The 20,611-nt window shown below is 34.5% G+C and overlaps 1 protein-coding gene and 1 pseudogene across 2 annotated transcripts; both read left to right on the forward strand.

The window, feature by feature from the left end:
• The first annotated feature begins 7,335 nt into the window (after positions 1–7,335).
• LOC149192933 (uncharacterized) lies at positions 7,336–12,016 on the forward strand (annotated as a pseudogene). The gene is made up of 14 exons (XR_016254399.1): positions 7,336–7,467; positions 7,672–7,921; positions 8,123–8,236; positions 8,327–8,374; positions 8,669–8,766; positions 8,899–9,013; positions 9,099–9,181; positions 9,381–9,405; positions 9,464–9,561; positions 9,694–9,808; positions 9,894–9,976; positions 10,236–11,073; positions 11,230–11,266; positions 11,919–12,016. The product of XR_016254399.1 is annotated as an uncharacterized LOC149192933 (transcript).
• LOC149192934 (uncharacterized) lies at positions 11,210–14,594 on the forward strand. The gene is made up of 4 exons (XM_089407161.1): positions 11,210–11,266; positions 11,919–12,155; positions 12,290–12,337; positions 13,937–14,594. The coding sequence occupies exons 1-4, from the start codon at positions 11,210–11,212 to the stop codon at positions 14,105–14,107; spliced, it is 513 nt and encodes a 170-aa protein (XP_089263287.1). The 3' UTR covers positions 14,108–14,594.
• Positions 14,595–20,611: the final 6,017 nt, after the last annotated feature.

Consider the following 20,611-nt stretch of genomic DNA (forward strand, 5'->3'; position numbering starts at 1 on the left):
AAAAAAATCAAACATAAAAATTATATAAAAAAACACAAAAAAATATTCAATCATAAAAAAGTGTTTAAAAAAACAAAATTAACTCATAATTTTTTTTCAAAAAAAATAAAAATAAAAAAATTTAACACAAAAAAAACAAAAAGCAAATTGGATAACTAAAAAATAAACAAATAAAAAACCAGCAAACTAAATACAAATTAAAAGCAATTTAATCTATATATATATATATTAAAAAATATTTAAATCATAATAAATATCAAGTTAAAAACAATTTTTTTTAAATATATTTAAAAAAAATAATAAAACGAATCTAATAATAATAAAAAAAAACATTAAAAAGTAATTTAAAAAAACCATTAAAAAAACATAAAATAAAAAAAATACTTACAATATAACAAGATTTTTAACCATGGATACTAACCCCAATTTACGATGGATATTATTAACCATACCATGCCATGGGCAAATACCATGGCTCATCAATACTACATCGAAAAACCATCTCTCATTTCACAATCAAAATATTTTGTAAATATACACATTCTTTTAATCTAATTTTATTACATTTTTGGGCGAGAGACACTCTCTATCTGAATATGGAAGAGATGAGTATGGAAGAGATGTTGTAATGTCCTGTTATATTATGTTATCTAAACATTTTGATCCAATAAAATTACATAAAATAAAAATAAAAATAAAAAATAAAATTATTAAATAAAAAATTTTGACTTAGTGAAATTACATGAAAATAAAAATTAAACAAGAAAAATAAAATTAATAATTAAATTAGCCTAGATCCATCTTAACTCTAGCCCAAGAGATCAAATCTTTTGAGGTGAAAACCTCTTTTTTAAGTGCAAAACTTGAGGAAAGGTTTGCACCTCGAAATATTTGATCCATCTTGACGCTTGATAGATCCAGGTTTAAAATGGATCTAGGCTGGTTATATAATACTATAAAATATCTATATTTGTCTCCATGTCTCTTTCTTATTCCCTCTCTCTCCCACATTCATCTATGTGTCTATCTCCCTCCCTCTCTCCCCCACTCCCTCTCTCCCCAAACTGTCTCTCTTTCTCTCTCCGCCTATCCCTCCCTCTATGTCTCTCTCTTTTTCCCTCTCTCTCCCCTCACCATCTATATTTATATATATATCTCCATCCATATCTCCTTTATCTCTCTATCTCAACTCCCCAAACACACACACTCCCTTTATCCATATCTTTCTCTCTTGCTCCCTCCCTCCCTCTATCTCTCTCTTCTTACCTCTCTCCCCCCTCTAACTATATCTCTATCTCCCTTTGTATCTACTTTTTCTCTCTATCTCACCCTCAATCATACACACTCTCTCTACATATCTATCTATCTCTTTCACTCCCTCCCTCCCCCTTCCCCCGCCTCACCCCCCCTTGTTACTCCTTCTTCCTTCCACCTTTCTCTTTTTATGTCTTTCTTCTTCCCTCGTCTCTCACCCCTCCAACTCTCTCTCTCTCTCTCTCTACTGATATGTTTTTTCCTTCCTCTCTCTCCCGCCTCCCTCTGTCTCTCCACCCATCACTCTCTCCCTCTTTCTCTTTGCCCTCCAACTCTCTCACTATCTCCCTCCTTCTCTCCTCATCTCTCTCCCCTCCATCTTTGTTTCTCCCCCCCTCTCTCTTCCCCTTCTTTCCCTGTCTCTCTCCTCTCTCCCCCACTCTCTCTCCATCTCTTCCTTGTCACACTCTCTCTTCACCTCTATCTCTCAATGTCTTTGTTATTTCCTCCCTCTCCCTCTCCCTCCCCCTCCAACTCCCTCTCTCTCCTCCTTCTCTCTTCTCTCTCTTCCTTCCTTTGTCTCCCTCTCTCCCACCTCTATCTCCCAATGTTTTTGTTCTTTCCTCCCTCTCCCTCCCCCTCCAACTCCATCTCTCTCCTCTCTCTCACCTCCTCTCTCTCTTCCTTCCTCTCTCTCCCACCTCCCTCTCTCTCTTTCTCTCCCCCATCACTTTGTCACTATCTCCCCCCCTCTCTTTTAAATTTCATCCCATTATATTGTAATTTAGCAAATATCTAAATTAAAAAAACTCAATTGGTTGTAAATATTAAACCTATATTTTGGATCAATCATGTCAAAGAAAATATAATAATAATTTTTTTAAAAGAATCATGTGTTATCTTTCCTCTATCATTATTAGTCACTTTGCTTGCTCTCATCACTTGGATCCTTAGTTAAGATGGATTTATGCTAGTCCTTAATAATATTATTTATATTATATAAATTTCACATCTCTATATCTAAAAGTATTCTCATTTTTATTTTTGTTAAAATCTTTCTTTAATTTCTATATGAATATTATTAGTAGTTGTGAGGATAGAGGGCTTAAATATATCTCAAAAGTAATTACAACATTTATTTATTTATTTTAGATTTAGTTAAAAATATATTATAAAATAAATTAAAATAAAATAATTATAAAATAATTTGATTATGAAATAAGTCAGGATTTTTGGGCATGTGGTATTGATAAGCCATGGTATTGTAGCAAAGCTTATTTACAAGTTAATAATATCTATGTTAAAGTGCACGATTAAAAATCTTGTCATATTATTATAAAATATTTTGATTGTGAAATAAATTATAGTTTTTGGGCATGTGGTGTTGATAAGCCATGATATTGTAACAAAGCCTATTTACAAGTTAATAATATCCATGGTAAAGTGGGAGTGAATATCCATGGTTAAGAATCTTGTCATTTGTAATTTTATTGTAAGTTTTTATGTGCTATTCAATGTGTTATATTGTAATTTTGTTTTCATGACTAAAATTGTGAATAATTTTTTAGATAAAAGAAAATCATAATATACATATCATATTAAAATATGTAACATATAAGTAGTAGCTGTAAGTTAAGGTCCATTTTACTTTATAAATTAAAACAAGTGTTGTAGGGCAGGGTAGTCCGTGCCACTTAAGTAGATGTTATGTTTTAAAAAAAATTGCAAATTGATATATGAAGTGGAAACTTAATTTCCTACTAAGGGATAAAGACTTGCACAAATTTTTGATGGGTAGTAACCACTACTAAGTTTGGACATTTACACTTTTACTCGTACAACATTGTAACCTATCAAATAAGAATTGTAACCTCAAAACAAGAACTCTAGCTGAAAGACTTCAAAAAAACATGAAAAACAAAGGGATTTTACGTGCCTTAAAGAGTCTCTACCTTTTTTAAATTGTTTTTCAGTAGTTGTACGTTTGAATGAAAACAATGTGTTTTTTTGTTCTGCTCTCTTAATTCCCTTGGTGTTGCCTTTTAAGCATAATTATTGAGAAAACCGTATAAACTAGTTAGTGAGCCTTATGAAAAGTAACAACGCTGAACCATAGAAGCCCGCTTGGTCATATATGAGAGTTGCATTACCCAAATTGAATTTGAAGTTTGCTTGATGCAATATCTATAGGAGTCATGAGTTTTGTCATTTAGTAAATTACTCTAAGTAAGAAGAGTTACAATTGTGGAAGCATATGTTTGCGTAAAAGTTAACCAATACCCAAATTGAAAATACAATTGAGATTTTAATATATATATATATATATATATGTGAATAAAATATTTTAGACTGTACATCTTATATGGTTTCCAACATTCATTATTTTCTATTTTTAATATTTTTTACAAAAATACTTGTACTTTTAAATCCTTTATAAAAATTCAACAATTCTAACTTCATAAGTCTATCGGCCTCTCTTTGTACCTTTTGGGACAATTGCTAGTTATTGTTAATAAAATTTGATAGAACTTTTTGTAAATGAGAAAAAATGTTCAACTTTGATAAAGGGAAAACTAGTCTACTATGGTTTTATAATGTAATTAGTGTAGTTAAGTATTATTATATACTAGGCATGATAATTTGCACAAAACATTTATTTTTATCAAGTTTATTATAAATAATAAATAATAAATATTTAATTGAAAAATTATAATTAAGTATCTATATTTTTTGGTTTTTTTGGTGAGATGAAAATCATGTTTGTGGGAACAAAATTCATGTACTAAGATATAAAATCATACATTTCACCATTATTATGTTATAATATTATAGATTATATATAATAAGATATATAAAATTTGTCGAATTAATTTTCTTATTTTTAAATTTATATTTTTGTTAAAAATAAATGTTTTATAATTATTTTAATTTACCATTTTGAATTACCTACAACTATTAGATTAACATATTTATAATAAAGAGGTGTAAGCAACTTATTACTAATTTCTTTTATCTTATATTGATAAAAAACAATTTCTTAATAAAAACAATTTTAAATTTTACTTCAAAATTAAAAATAATTTTACAAACATCAAAAATAAAATTAATTTTGATTAATATTATGTTATTAAAAATTAATACTTAATATGATTTTAATTTTTATATTATATTTAGATATACTTGTAAACAACCCAATTCATCTTTACCCTTTTATAACTTTACTCACTTTTATAATATATAGTTCAATTGTGCTAGAAATAAAGAATTGTACAAAATATTTATTTTTATTAAGTTTATTATAAATAATAAATAATAAATATTTAATTGTAAAAAGTATAATTAAGTAAATATTTTTTTTTGTGAGATGAAACTCATGTATTAAGGTATAAAGTCATTCATTTCACCATTATTATGTTATAAGATTATAGATTATATAATAAGATGATATAAAAATTGTTGGAATTAAATCTTTTGTTTTTAAATTTATATTTTTATTAAAAATAAATGTTCTATAATTATTTTATTTATCATTTTGAATTACCTACAACTATTACATCAACAAATTTATAATAAATAAGAGTAAGCAACTTTGTTACTAATTCTTTTATCTTAACAATTATCTTATATTGTTAGAAAACAATTTCTTAAAATAAACAATTTTAAATTTCACTTTAAAATTAAAAATAACTTTATAAATATAAAAAATAACTTTATAAATATAAAAAATAAATTAATTTCGATTAATATTATGTTATTAAAAAATTAATACTTAATATATTTTTATTTTTTATATTATATTTAAATATAAATATACTTATAAACAATTCATCTCACCTTTACCCTTTTATAACTTTAACCACCTTTATAATATATAGTTTAAACAACAACCATAGGAATTCCAACTTAAAAATTCCACATCCCCCAATATCTTCCTACAACATTGCACACCCCATACCTTCATACAAACTGAAATATTTGGCATGTATATTTATCATGTCTATTTATCCTTAAGAAAATTTGATAGAACTTTTTGTAAATGGGAAAAACAAATTCAACTTTGATCAATCATGAAAACTAGTCTACTATGTTTTTCATAATGTAGTTAAGTATTATTATATGCTAAGCATAGAAATTTGTGCAAAATAATTATTTTTATCAAGTTTATTATAAATAATAAATAATAAATATTTAATTGTAAGAATTATAATTAAGTATGAAGATTTCTTTGTTTTTTCGGTGAGATGAAAATCATGTTTGTAGAAAAAAAATCATGTACTAAAATATAAAGTTATACATTTCATCATTATTATGTTGTAAGTTTATAGATTATATATAACATAATAAGTTTGTAGATTATATATAATAATATATAAAAATTGCTGGTATTACATTTTTTATTTATTTTTAAATTTGTATTTTTGTTATATATAATTATTTTAATTTATCATTTTGAATTACTTACAACTATTATATCAACATATTTATAATAGATATGTATAAACGACTTTAGCACTTAACGTGCATAATGTAATGGCTGGGGTGGATGGCTTTCGCACCCCCCAGCCATGTTCGATTCCTGTGGAGGCGCATATTTGACCCCCACGCTATGGAGATATCTGAACGACATTTGTAACGGCTATGTCGTGCTTCGGCCATATAGATTGTAAAAAAAAATCTGCGGGCTTCGGCCATATGATGATTTCTCTCTGAAAAAAATGTATAAACGACTTTGTTATTGATTATTTATAAACGACTTTGTTATTGATTATTTATAATAAGTACATGTAAGTAACTTTGTTACTAATTTCTTTTATTTTATATTCACATAAAGCAATTTCTTAATAAAAATTATTTTAAATTTTACTTCAAAATAAAATTATTATTAAAAACTTAATACTTAATATGTTTTTAATTTTTATATTATATTTAAATATACCTGGAGAAAACCCATCTCAGCTTTACCCTTTTATAACTTTACCCATTTTTATAAAATATAGTTCACACAACTACCATATGAATATGAAGTCTAACTTAAAAATTGCCCATCCCCTATGTTCATACAACATTGCACATCCCCCATACATTCATACAACTTTGAATTATTTCGTATATATATTTAATGTTAAAAGAATTGATAGAATTTTTTTTGTAATTGGGAAAAAATGTCAGCTTTAACCAAACACGAAAATTAGTCTACTATAATTTTCATAATGTAGTTAAGTATTATTATCCCTATAGTGCAGGTATAACGCATCCTAAAATACTCATTCGATTAAGCTTGAGTTGAATAAAAATCAAATAACAAATTGTAATGTTAACTTTATAAAACAATATTTTTTTTATTTTTATTTTTTATTTTTAATATGCTAGACTCTTATTATGTCACGATGAAAAGGTAAAATACACCTCCTCTCTCGTGAGTTGATTTGAATTTGGAAAATAATCCATATAGAGTTGATTATCAATTTTTATGAAATTAAAATTTCTAATTATAATTATTCTTGTTAATTCTTCTTTAACAAGATTGAATGAATGTGTGATCAATTTTAAATTTTAATTATGAAATGTTATCATTTCACTATTTTTTTTGGGTCTAATTTGAAAAAACATTAAATTAAATCTTTAAATTAAGAAATTTGAAAAGGGCTTTAAATTGTACTATTTATGTGTTGTGATTAGCTTTGTGTTGTAATTAGACATGTGTTACATGGGTACTCCATTTTCTCTTGGAAAAAACATTGCACAACATTTTTTATTTTTTTTGACGTTTGTCTTTACAATCAACAAAACTCGTGAGCTTAAACCTTTTCCAAAATTAAAATAAAATTTATAATATATAACTTTATTAATTGCCAATGCTTTAATTGCCAACTGTCTGCGCTTAAACCTTTTCCAAAATTAAAATAAAATCGATAATTAGGCCGATAGGCCTTTCTTTGAAAGGGACCTTTCGTCGTCCCTTTGTTCCTCATGCTGACACCTGGCAGGATGGCAATTTGCTTCGTATTTGTTCATGGTTGATTATCAGGCTGACACCTGGCGGAGTGGTTTCTGCAGCCGATTTCACAGTCAGTTGTTACCATTTTACGCGGGAGTTCCAGTGGTGCAGCACAATCCCAAGTCCAGGTACATGCACCTGTCTGCACAAACTCACTCCTCCCTCTGCATTCGATAGGGTTTAGAAGTCTGTTCTCAATTTCAGGGAATGCGGTTGTAAGTAACAGCTTCAGAATTTTTCGGCAAGAATTTAAAGAATTTAAAGAAGGGTAGACGGATTTAACACGGAAACCTTCGAAATCTTTGAAGATTGTATTTCGAGTGTCTGTTTTGTAATTTGAGGCCCTGAATAGACATATTTTAGTGTATAACGTTGTCTGAATGCTAAGATTGCTGTATTTGTATCAATTCTGTGGTCAGGCACTTTACGAGTTGAACTGAGTTTCGAGCTTCTCGGCTTTGTTCTGGCGTGTGTGTTCTTGCTATTATTGCTCGTTAAAATCTGAACATGGAAGAAATGTATGGAATTCTGAGGCATTTGATGACCTTTGTTGTCATATGGTGCGCTGTGCTTGGAGTTGGTGCGCAGCAGGAGAACCAGACGATTTCCCTCAACGTGGAAGCAAGCATTCTGGTTCTTGCCTTGCTGCTTAACATATCTGAGTTACCTGTAATACTTCTCAAGTTTAAAGGAAGCACTTATTTCAAAAAACTGTTTCTTGAATTTTAGCATTTCCTACTTTGTTCAAATCAGTAGACAAAAAATTGAATTATTCTCTGAAAATATGTTGTAAGAAATGAGTTAGCTTCAAATTTATGTAATGCCCATTTCTGAATGTTTTGTCGAAGTTTGAATCAGCAATAGTCTCAGGCATATGTTGCAGGTCACATTTAAGCGGGGGAGTATCCAGAAATGTCGCTGAGTGTATGCAAAGACTCGGAGTTAAGCCCTTTATCATCAGTGTTGTTGGAGAAGACATGGCAGGTATGGTTCCGTATTGCTTAGTCATCTATCTGGTAACTTGTCGATTTATTCGAGATGTTCTATGGATTCTGTCTGTATTGTCTTGTGCAGGAAAAACATTGCTTGAAAACTGTAAGTCCCTTGGTTTGTCCATAGATGGTAAGTTCAAACTAACTCTCATCCTTAATTTGCTTAGTTGCGTTAAGTTCACAAACTGGTATGCATTTGGTCGAGGATGCATTTCTACGTCAATAGCTGCATCTTTCTTGTATCTATTTGTGTATTATATTAGTTACTTAAGATCATGGGAATTGAACCCAAGAGTTTTTTGATTTCGTTATACGTATTCACATTAAGAATAACAAGTTGCTACTACGGTCATTTTCATTTATGCGATCACTTTTGGCACTGCAAGTAGTAGTCCAAACATGTTATTTTGTATTGGAATTTCAGGAATCCGCAAGTGTAAGAATGTAGCAACCCCTGTTGTATCAAACATATTTGACAGTGCAGGAGAAATAGCATCCGCTGTTGCAGACGTGCAGGCAGTTGTAAGTTACAACTGACCATGGAAAATAATTCTTTTCGTAGACATCCTCCCTAAAGCGGTTTGGGAGAATGCCAGAAAGAGTGTACTGTTAAATTTCATAATTCATGTTTTTCATGACCGTTTGAGATGACAGGAAGAATCCTTGACAGCAGAATGGATAAATCAGTTTAGGAGCTATTTTGGCTCTGCACCTTTGTTGATGATTGATGCAAATTTACATCCTCTGGCCCTTGAGGCAGCTTGCAATTGTAAGTTTACAGACTTTGATGCTGTTGTACTTACATCTATATGGGCAACAGTGATCTTATGCATCAGATTTCTCTTGATTTGCAGTGGCCAAGGAATCAAATACACCTGTTTGGTTTGAGCCTGTATCATTTGCCAAATCAGCTAGAGTCAGAAGTATTATAAAATATGTAAGTAATGAGTAATTTTATGTATTGCAAATTCTGTTTCGTTGAGTTTGTTGCAGCCCATCTATTTTCCTTTTGTGCCTGCTGCAGATTTGCATCTTCGAGGAAATATTTAGTAAGTAATGAGTAATTTTATGTATTGCAAATTGTCTTTCATTGAGGTTGTTGCAGCCCATCTATTTTCCTTTTGTGCCTCCTGCAGATTTGCATCTTCGAGGAAATATTTAGTAAGCCCTAACTCATTGCTTAGTAGTCCAAACATGTTATTTTGTATTGGAATTTCAGGAATCCGCAAGTGTAAGAATGTAGCAACCCCTGTTGTATCAAACATATTTGACAGTGCAGGAGAAATAGCATCCGCTGTTGCAGACGTGCAGGCAGTTGTAAGTTACAACTGACCATGGAAAATAATTCTTTTCGTAGACATCCTCTCTAAAGCGGTTTGGGAGAATGCCAGAAAGAGTGTACTGTTAAATTTCATAATTCATGTTTTTCATGACCGTTTGAGATGACAGGAAGAATCCTTGACAGCAGAATGTATAAATCAGTTTAGGAGCTATTTTGGCTCTGCACCTTTGTTGATGATTGATGCAAATTTACATCCTCTGGCCCTTGAGGCAGCTTGCAATTGTAAGTTTACAGACTTTGATGCTGTTGTACTTACATCTATATGGGCAACAGTGATCTTATGCATCAGATTTCTCTTGATTTGCAGTGGCCAAGGAATCAAATACACCTGTTTGGTTTGAGCCTGTATCATTTGCCAAATCAGCTAGAGTCAGAAGTATTGTAAAATATGTAAGTAATGAGTAATTGTATGTATTGCAAATTCTGTTTCGTTGAGGTTGTTGCAGCCCATCTATTTTCCTTTTGTGCCTGCTGCAGATTTGCATCTTCGAGGAAATATTTAGTAAGTAATGAGTAATTTTATGTATTGCAAATTGTCTTTCATTGAGGTTGTTGCAGCCCATCTATTTTCCTTTTGTGCCTCCTGCAGATTTGCATCTTCGAGGAAATATTTAGTATGCCCTAACTCATTGCTTGAATTGCTGTGCAGGTCACTTTTGTTTCACCTAATGAGTCTGAACTTATTGCTATGGCAGAGTCAATATCTTCTTTAAATTTGTCTCAGTCTCTTCAAATCCTGGAGAATGATGGCAAGAAAATGAATGTTGAAGCAATCTATGAAATTTTCAAACCAGCCATCAGTATATTGCTAGATGAGGGTGTTAAGTTTATTGTTTTGACACGTGGCACATGCAGAGGTTTCGGAAAAATATTGGGGCAGCGTCTCCTCTTCTAGGACATCCCCGCAGTCTCAGTCTTCATGAAGAGGGAACAGAAATACCACGGGAAGGTTAAGTCCCTCATTGATGGCTTGAGAGATTCTAGAGGCAAACCCTGGAAAGGATTTTCTCAATTAATAGAAAAAGTTGCTGTTAGGCCAGAGAAATTTATTGATCCTTATCCTAATACAACCCTGGCTAGCACTGTTATGCTGCAGGGTGCGACAGATGATGCAAATCAGAAAAAGGTTGCAGTAGAGAAACTGAAGGCCTTGTATGGTTGGGCTGATGAGAGCCTGATAGAGGATGTTTTAGTGGCTGTTAATTATGAGCTTGAACAAGCCTCTGCTTCCCTGGAGTCTATGGCTGTGATGACGTTGCCGGAGAATTCAGATCCTCTGATGTATCTGAAGCTGTTGAGAATTCTCTACCTGATCAGAGTTCTGAAGGAAGTGGGCCTTTGATTCTGCAAAACTGAACTCTTATATATTTTGTTGCACCTATCATAGAATTCACACGAGACCTATAGACATTTGGGTTGGGCATCCTGTTCGGTTTAATCATTACTTTTTCCATTCAGGTCATTCCATTGTTTTCACATGATATTGGGTAATGCTGCCATTTCTTTTAATTCTTCTGTGAGTCCATCTTAAGATCTTTTTTATGAATTTGGGGAAGCATGCTTTTAATGTTTGCAATTATGATACATTGGAGTCGTTGAATCGGTTTTCAAGGGCTTATGATGATGGCTTTTCTTTTTTGCAGTTATGATTATTCAGGTTATGGAGCTTCCACTGGCAAGGTAAGTTACTTTTATGCAACACTGTGGAATTTTGTGTTCTTTGGTCACTTAGATTGCAGTGTGCATACATGTATTCGATAAGGATTCTCCCCAGGGAAAAAAATGTGTTTTTAGTTTCACGGCTCGAGGAAAACGAAGAACATTGGGTTCAAGAAGAATTCCAGGGCTTTCTTTGCTATTAAACAAATTTCAAGTAGTCTGTTGGGTGGGCCAAAAGCTGTATTCACTGTTTTTATTTTCACCTCAGAAGAAAAAAATGATTCTGTTTTTCTGCTTGATCTGATTCTGGAAAAACAATCCCAGTATTTTTTATTTTGGGGGGAGTTTTGACTAACCTGTTGGTAAATTATAAAAAACTGAAAAGCTATAGATTACTTATCTTCAGATAGCCCTATTTGATGCCCTACGGAGACTGCATAGCCTAGAGATTAGATTTCATAGCTGTCCATTTGCAATCAATTTGTAAAAACTCTGTTTGGCACCTCTGGATAGATTCAGCTGGCAGACCCACTATAATCGTCGCGTCATGTGTGATTCAAGAGCTTGATTGTGGTAGCATGGTTCTTTTCTCTTGTTACTTGTACTTGTCTTACGATTTCTCTGAATAAAGTTTGAAGCTCGGGTTTTTGAGATAGCTTTTTGCTCTTTACAGCCTACTGAGCACCACACATATACAGACATAGAAGCAGTTTATGAATGTCTGGAGAGAGAGTATGGAGTTGGGCAGGAGCATTTGATTTTGTATGGGCAGTCTGTTGGTAGCGGACCCACGTTACACTTGGCAGCCCGCTTACCAAGGTTGAGGGGTGTTATTCTTCACAGTGCTATACTATCAGGGCTACGCGTGCTCATCCGAGTGAAACTTACATTCTGGTTTGATATCTACAAAGTAAACCAATGAAGCTTCCTTCTCATCAAAACTTTTACAACCATGGTTTTTTGTTGTATTGAAACTTTCTCATCTCTAGAAACATTCAAAACCTTAGGCAGAAATTCTAATAACATTTTCTCTTATTTTTGCAGAATCTTAACAAGATTGAACATGTGAAATGCCCAGTACTTGTTATACATGTAAGTACTAAGCAAAACTGATATGCCCTTTTTAAGTAATCATAATCTATGATAAATTTGGCTTACTGTTCTTTTCAAACGAGGTGAACATCATACATTCTAGGGTTGGTTAAATTTCTTTTCAATTATGCTCGATATTGAATTCAGTGACACAAAATTTGACATGTGACAACCTAAAGAATAGAATTACTGTTTTAAAGCCCAATCTTAGCAGGGAGCTGAATCTGCAAGATCTCTATTGTCCAATAGAATGCAGCCAAAAGGGTTACCTAGATGCCTTTCTAATGAGCCTCAAGTACAACTTTGTAACTCTGAATGATGAAATACTTTTCTACATAATATCTATCTGTTGTTCTGGTATTATTAAGTAAAAGATTCTTTGCCATCACGTTGGGGATTCTGCTTGTCACTTTCTTTTATTCAGCCTATTAATCCTTAGGTATGCAAGGAGTTTCAATTAAACTTTCTAGAAAGTCACTTTAACCTTCAGTATGGGTTTTCCTCCCTCACTTGAGGCTTGCGTTCTTCTTGCCCTTCCCTTCCCCTTGCTTCAGTCAAATTCTAGAATAATTGAAGAACTTGAAGGTTTATGTTACTTTGTGGTTCTAATAGAGAATTAGTCGTTGCATTAAGATGGCCTTTCTTAGGCTGGGTTACTTTTCTATCATTTGATTTTTACCTATTCGGTAGGTCTGCTATAGTTTATCCTGTCAATGCTCTTGATCGATTGTCGGATCCAAGAGTTCTTACTTTGGCATAATTGGAGTCCTGAGCAAGACATAGAAGTGATGTGAATTGTGATATTCCCCATTTTGAATTTGGTTACGGCCCAAAACGTTTATGGTAGGAGCTATGAGCAATTATGAGATGGTACCGTTGTTTGATTGGACCAACAAGACTCCCTGGTTGGCTATGAACTTGTAATTTTTCTAGGTATTAGACTATTAACTTCATCCTTGATTTAGTTTGGGCAAACAAGAAGCAATGGTTTGATTGTGGCTAGAATGAGAAATTCACTATTTTCATACATATTCTTTGTCATGGTGTGATTCCATGTGCTCGGGGGGTTAATTTCTGTGAACCAACTTTTGCTATGGATTTGATATAATTATGCCTTTAGGTATCTGTTGACGGGCTGGAATTTACTGCCAACAGCTAGGGGATCTCCCCGGTGTAGAATCCCAATCAGACTCTACACTGTTTGGTTTAGGGATACAGATCAGATATTTTCAATAAATCTTCCATTTCTGAAGCAAATAGAAAAAGAGATACAGGTTTGAAATAGAAATTAAAAATGTCAGACTTCACACATTCTTGAGAATTTTTAAGAAAATTTGTCTGGCAATATCCCTGGTCATATATAATGTCAGAAAACATTAATATTGCACTCATATGTTGATATAATCTGCTTACAGTATCATCCAGATGTTTGCAAAGGAGATGTGCGTGGGGTTCAATTTCACAAGATCAATCAGGCTTATGAGGTAAATTGCCTGCCTAAGAGTAATCTTTATCTATATGCATTTTCATTCTGTAATATGGGACTCTTATGCAGGCCCACGATTTTCTGATTGTTGTTACTTTTGTGATAATGAGCAGACGTTAATGTCCAGTTTAGCAAAGGCAAAGCAGCAAAGCTATTCTGCTGATTACTCTGTCGAGGGCATGATGGGAATCAATAACACTTATTGGGACGAGTGGGAAGAATGGATGGGATGGGAAGGAGCTGGAACCCTTGATTGTTCCTCTCATATTAACATTTATGCCTGATGAAATTTTATCATAGACTGTGTAGGTGTCTATTGTCCGGCCTTGCAAACAGTTATGGCCTCTCCATTACCGATCCCATGTTGACTGTTATGGGCTATCTATAAAGTTCCTGCTATTGGCAGAAAAACAACTATTTTAGAAAGCCCATAAAGCTTCTTCATTCATATCCTGGAAATACAATATGTTCTTCTAACTGTATAGTTGATTTTATTTATCTTCCGTTGGTTTCCATAACACAAAGGACTTACTGATCCAGATGAAGCAACAGCTTTCTGAGTTGTCTCTGTTTTAGTGAGTCATTTGATTTGGTCATGGGTCCTGATTATTAGACTACCTGTACATATGTTCTGTTCATTTATACTCTCAACTACTTGTACATACCTGCGGGATATCTCTCTGGACCATGTGATTATTATGGGGATCTGCTCTTCATTAAAGAGCTCCTAACTATTCTTCCTGCAATTTGTAATGACATTCATTTAATGGAAACCATCATTTTGATTAAGAGATCTTTGATCATTGAGATGAAATGCTGCCGTTTCATTACATAATGCAAAATTTCTACATATTTGATTCTTGAGACATAATGAAACCGTTTCATTCCATAACGAATTTTTCTATTGTATATCATCCTGAACAAGGCATTATTCTTGGCTGTAACTATAGGCAATCCCTGCCTGTATTTGCAGGATTCAAATGTTGTTAAGTTTTACCATTAATGTTAATTTTATATGTTTCATCTGGGACTGAGATATATTCAATCAATTAGTTTTGAGTATTTGCTTTCTAGATTGTTACCGTGACAAATCTAGGGTAATCCCTGACAAATTATGCTTGGGGCTATAATTGTGGAGCCATTGAGTGCAGAATTGATGCGTATATCCTGTAGCAAGAGAGATCTGAACTGTGCAGGGCGATTGAAGTAGGCAAAGTGTCCAGGTTACAGATGTAGCGACGAAGAGTGGCCAACAATGGGGTGGCACTAAAACTACTTATGTGATAGATACGGAAGAAGAAACTCATCACAATTTCGAAAGTATTCATATTTGCCATTTAAAATGTAAATTCTTCTGATTCCTTTTTCAAGAAAACAGTGGGAATTTATAGATTGTGTTTCTTTGTTTACATTAATGATAAAAGATCCAGACGAAATTCCCTGAAGGCTTGTTCTTTTTCAGGGTTTGAGTGAAAAATGTCGCTGCGTATGTATCCTACTTATGGAAAAGGGTATACACAGTTTTGGGGCAGCAAAGATTGCTCCAGAGAAAATTCCAAGAAACTTAAATCATTTTAATTGAATTTGAAATTGTAGAAACCTTGAACCCCTTTCTTGGTTTGAAATCAAAGTTGAAGATGATTGGTGTGAGTAGAAGGAAAACGAGTGTATGGGAGTATGGGAGTGTAGAAGGAAAAATATCTGGAGACACAGATTATGTGAGGAAGCAAAACACAAAGATTGTCTAAAACTATTGTTAGAATTGGATATCAAAGAAACCTGTTAACCTATTGCGAATGAGTGATGCATAAGCAGTGTTATGTGTGACCAATGTTCTGTGTGAACTGGCGATCATTGGGAGTTGTTATCTGGAGACACAGATTAAAGTATAACTGAAAATTTTGGTTGAGACTATTTCCATTTTTGGAAAGCCAAATTGTAAAATGCCCTTTAAAGGAAGGATGTGTAGGGATTGCAGAAATTTCCAGAATCAAATTCTTGATGTAAATTTTTAAAAATTCACCTTATATTAAAGGTTTCTAATTTTTTTTAGAGCGCTCTTTCTTCTTTTTAAACCCCTTAAACGTGGGGTGGGGATGTAAGATATATATTTTATTTGTAGAAATTCAGACAAGTAAATAGAACATTTAAAATATTTGCACTGTTTTGCCTCTTAAAATGCTTGAAAATGAAAGTCTGAATTGTATCTTGGACAGAGCATAGATTAATAAGTGCTAAAAGCTTGCTTTGAGGGCCAGAGAAATACATAGTGTTTTGAATGGTGGGTTTGCCAAAATGGAATCTAAAACCACTATATTTGAGAACTTAAGTATGTAAAACAAAATACTTTGAAAAATACAATACATGAATTTAAAATCGGTTTCAAAATTTTAATAATGTTAATGTTTTACTTCTACTGTCAACCAGTAATGTAAGTAATTTGTTTTAACATTTGCAAATCACAAATTTCTCCACTTTTCATTTACCATGTACAACGTTGTAATTTACTTTTTATTTAGAAAAAAACCGTGCTGCCAATAATCTATTGAACCTATTGAGCTTTAAGTATGAACGCGTTCTACACTTACTATATTAATATGAATGGTTTGGTTTTGGTTCTGTTCTTCTAATATCAAATGTACTGGTACAGGATGGTCAACGTGGTTATTGCCTTCGTCACTACATACCTTTATATATGCTTGACTATCTATAGAACTTTCTTCCTTTCACTAATCCTATCGGCCTCTCTTTGTACCTTTTGGGACAATTGCTAGTATATAGCTTTATTAATTGCAAATCTGTGTTATTTGTAACTTTAAATTTATTACTGGTTAAAACGGCTTGGCATACAAAATATCAAAACTGAAGCACACTTAAAAAACAACAAATTTATCAAAACACTTTGTGACTTTAAATTTATTATTTGTTAAAAAGTTTTGGCTAACAAACATCAAAGTCAAGCACCTCAGAGATACAAAACCAAACAATTCCTGACATCTTTTTGACTCATACTTATCTTTTATATTTAATAATAGTGTATTTTAAAAGATATACTAAAGTCATATGTGTAATTTTTTTTTTTTAACTGAAACGAGTATTTTTATTTATTTGAGGCCAAAGCCAAGCAAGAATTACAAATCACTTTCATAGCTTTTCTCTGTTTTTCTAGTACTCCTAAGGAATGATTGCCATTTTCGGAGTCTCTGCATTTATGCTGATCATACTTTTTTCAAGATTGCATCCTGCATTTGCTAACCTGTCTGCTTCAGTGTTTAAATCTCTGAGGATATGGAAGAGCTGTGCTGATGAGAATTCCTTCATTAATCTGTTTACTCTTGCTAGCTGCTTGTTTAGAACTGGATCTTTGAGGCTTTTCTTGTGTATTAGAGACCTTATCAGCAGTTCTGAATCTCCAAAAACTATAATTTCATTTGCGTTTCCTTTTCTGGTCAGTTGACAAGCTTTTAATAGACTGAGTGCTTCCGCTTGATTGTTGGTTTTTAGCCCAAGTCCCCAACTGAATTCCTCTTTTCTGCCATTCTGAAAGTAAATGACTCCCCCTGCTCCTGACCTGCCTGGATTTCCCTTCGAAGCCCCATCGAAGAAGATTGTGCATTTACCTTGTGACTTCCACCAATTCTGAAAATTGTCCGAGTTGTCTCTGTACTGCCAGTTTTCCTTGTGGTTTGGGCGGATGATGGCATGTGTAATTGGCATGGGTGTATAGCCTTCCAGCCACGTCTTTTCTTCATTTCTGAGGTTGTTGTCTTTGACACTAGTTTGTCTCAGAGTTTCTAAGAGGAGATCCTTGGCCTGCCTTGCTACTGCTTCTGCATTTATGTCTTTTTGGTTGAAGACAGCTTCATTCCTAGAGAGCCACAACTTCCAGCATACATATTTCGGTGCAGCAGTCCATAACTTGTGCCAAAGAGATTTTTCGTTGATGCTGTGGGGGTACCGAGTTTTCCATGTCAAAAACAATTCTGTGATCTGACAGCGTGTTGGGGGACTCACATTCAGCCCTATTAAGAAGCTGTTCCACACTTTCTGTGCATACTCACAGTCAATAAACAAATGGGCTGCAGTTTCTGAAGCGTTCTTGCAGAGGGCACAACGATGCGGGCCTGCAAAGTTTCTTTTGCACAAATTGTCTCCGGTCAAGATTTTATTGTGGAATAAGGTCCAACTGAAGAAGTTGATCTTGGGGATGCTGAAGTTTTCCCATATCTGTTTCCAAACTGATTCCGGGTACTGTGACTCCTGTTTTCCTTGCATTTGAAAGTAGCCTTGTTTGACCGTATACTCTCCTGTTTTTCCCCATCCCCATTGATCTTCCTCTTCCTTATGCACAGGTGTAAAATCTGTTATTGCCTCTAACAGAATTTTTGACTGTTCTTTTAAGTGGGTTGGGATGATTGGCAATGTCCAACGCTGCCAGTTGCCATTGAGGTCCCACTTTGCTATATCCTCAATTTTCCTTACTCCTTTTGAGATTAGCCAGGCTCTCAACTCTGCTATTTTGTTGATGGTAGAAAGAGGGGAGTGATTCATGATTCATTCTTTCCATAGTAGCGAATTTTTGCCATTCCCAGGGATTTTGTATAAATGGTTTTGGAAGAATTCGATCCCTCTGCAACACAGCCTCCAGGCCTGCGTTCCTCTTGGGGATTGCACTGGATTGAAAGATGAGATTGGTTGCTTTTGTAAATACTTGAGGTTCAGCAGCTGACTGATTGGGTGCGAAGGCTCTGTGATTAATTGCCACAGGAGTTTGCCTCCCAATGCCAGATTTGCATGTTGGGGATCGCGGATCTGAAGTCCGCCTTCAACTATTGGGCGTTTCACTGTCTCCCATTTGATGAGATGGAAGCGATCTTTGTTACCTTTCCCTCCGCTCCAGAGAAAGTTTCGAATGATGCTGGAAATTTGGTCAGTGATTTGTTTTGGAGCCAGCAGCAGCGAGGCTTGATATGTGGGCAGGGCAGAGAGCACGGATCGGATGAGGGTGAGTTTGCCTTCGGTGGTGAGCCAAACTCCGCCCCACGCTGTTATCTTATTTTTGAATTTAGATATCACTTCTTCCCACAGCTGATTTCGATTGGAGCCCCTCGTCAATGGTAAGCCGAGATATTTGATTTTCTCCCACAGAGCATATCCTTTGAACCCCAGAACGTTGGCAATTCTGTCTGTAGCGTGCTGATCAATATTCCAACTATATATTGCACTTTTCCTTTCGCTGACTAATGCACCGGTGATGTTGCAGTACTGTTGAAGAATGGTTTTAAAAGCGCTTGCAATTCTTATGGATGCGCCCCCCAGCAGAATTGAATCATCTGCGAATAGTGCATGATTCACCGGGGCTATGCCTTGGACTATCCTTATCCCTGGAATGGTACCGACTTGTTTCTCTTGGGTTAGCTTACGACTTAGAACGTCTGCCATCAAGATGTATAGGAAGGGCGAAAGAGGGCAGCCCTGCCTCAATCCCCTGGTTGCTTGAAAAAATTCCGTTGGTCTGCCGTTCACCATTGGGGCGATCCAAACGTTTTCTGTGCAAGCTTTGATAAGGTTTATGAAATCCTGTTTAAAGCCAAAAGCTGCTAGAACCCTGAACAAAAAGGAGCGATTAACACGATCAAAGGCATTGCACATATCCAATTTAATGACCATACCTTGTTCTTTCCGGGTTAGGCTAGAATGAAGGGCTTCTTGAATCTGGATGACATTGTCCAGAATTTGTCTGCCTCTTACGAATCCTCCTTGTGCCTGAGAGATGAGCTTTGGGAGGAGAGGCTTGATTCTGTTGGCCAGCAGCTTGGCCACAATCTTATAAGATAAGTTGCAGAGAGAAATCGGCCTATATTTGTCAAAGGTCCTTGGGTTTGTTTCCTTGCGAATTAAGGCTAGGAAGGTAGAGTTTATTCCTCCGCCTACTTTTGCCTTCCTCAAGATTCCTCTTACCATTCTGAATAGGTCGTTTTTGATGATTTCCCAACAGATTCTGTAGAAGTGAGCTGAGAACCCATCGGGTCCTGGAGCTTTATCCGGTTCCATGGACCAAACTACATTGGTTATCTCCTCTTCCGTGACTGGGCTCAACAGAGAATCGTTGTCCTCCTCATTGACTAGGTTTGGGATGGTTGAGAGGAACTCCTCTGCGTCCTCCTCATTTCCATTTCTTTCCGCACTTAAAAGATTCTGAAAGTGAGTGACCGCTGCTTCTTTGATTTGTGAAAATCCATTATACACCTGTCCGGTTGTGCTAGTTATCTCTGCTATGTGATTGCGGGAAACTCGTGCCCTGCACTGTCTATGAAAGTATTTGGTGTTCCTGTCTCCAGATTTGAGCCACAAACTTCTGGACTTTAAACGCCAGTGTTCTTCTTCAGCTCTGAAACAACAATATGCTTTCCTTTGGGCAGTTTTTTCTATGTCTAAATCTGTGGGAGAGGGATCTTTCTCCTCCATTTCGAATTGGACTCTTTCCAGCTGAAGAACTGCTTCCTTTCTTTGGCTAGTTGGGGTTTGCAAAGATTTTTTTATCCAATCTTTCAGAGCTTTTTTGGTGTTTTTTATTTTTTGTTCCCACACATAACTTGGGGATCCGTAAACAGCTATCCTCCAGGCTGTTTGAACAGTTTCATAGAATCCGTCTCTGCCTGCCCAGAGAGGGCTGAAGCGAAAAGGAAGAGGGTCGAGATCTTCTTCTTTTTTAATGCAAAGTAGAACTGGCTTGTGATCCGATGTAAGCTTGGGGAGGATCTTGGAGAAAACCATTCTATTGTCCA

This window comes from Pinus tabuliformis, chromosome 2_2 (assembly GCF_031772625.1).
Source record: "Pinus tabuliformis cultivar Carrire ecotype Pingquan chromosome 2_2, CPIR1, whole genome shotgun sequence".
NCBI classification, from domain to species: domain Eukaryota; kingdom Viridiplantae; phylum Streptophyta; class Pinopsida; order Pinales; family Pinaceae; genus Pinus; species Pinus tabuliformis.

Excerpts from the sequence above, each read along its gene's own strand:
- LOC149192934 (XM_089407161.1), top strand. The coding sequence starts at position 11,210 with ATGGCTTTTCTTTTTTGCAGTTATGATTATTCAGGTTATGGAGCTTCC. Across the intron at positions 11,267-11,918 it reads ATGGAGCTTCCACTGGCAAG|CCTACTGAGCACCACACATA; the intron begins GTAAGTTACTTT and ends TGCTCTTTACAG. Across the intron at positions 12,156-12,289 it reads TCTGGTTTGATATCTACAAA|AATCTTAACAAGATTGAACA; the intron begins GTAAACCAATGA and ends TTATTTTTGCAG.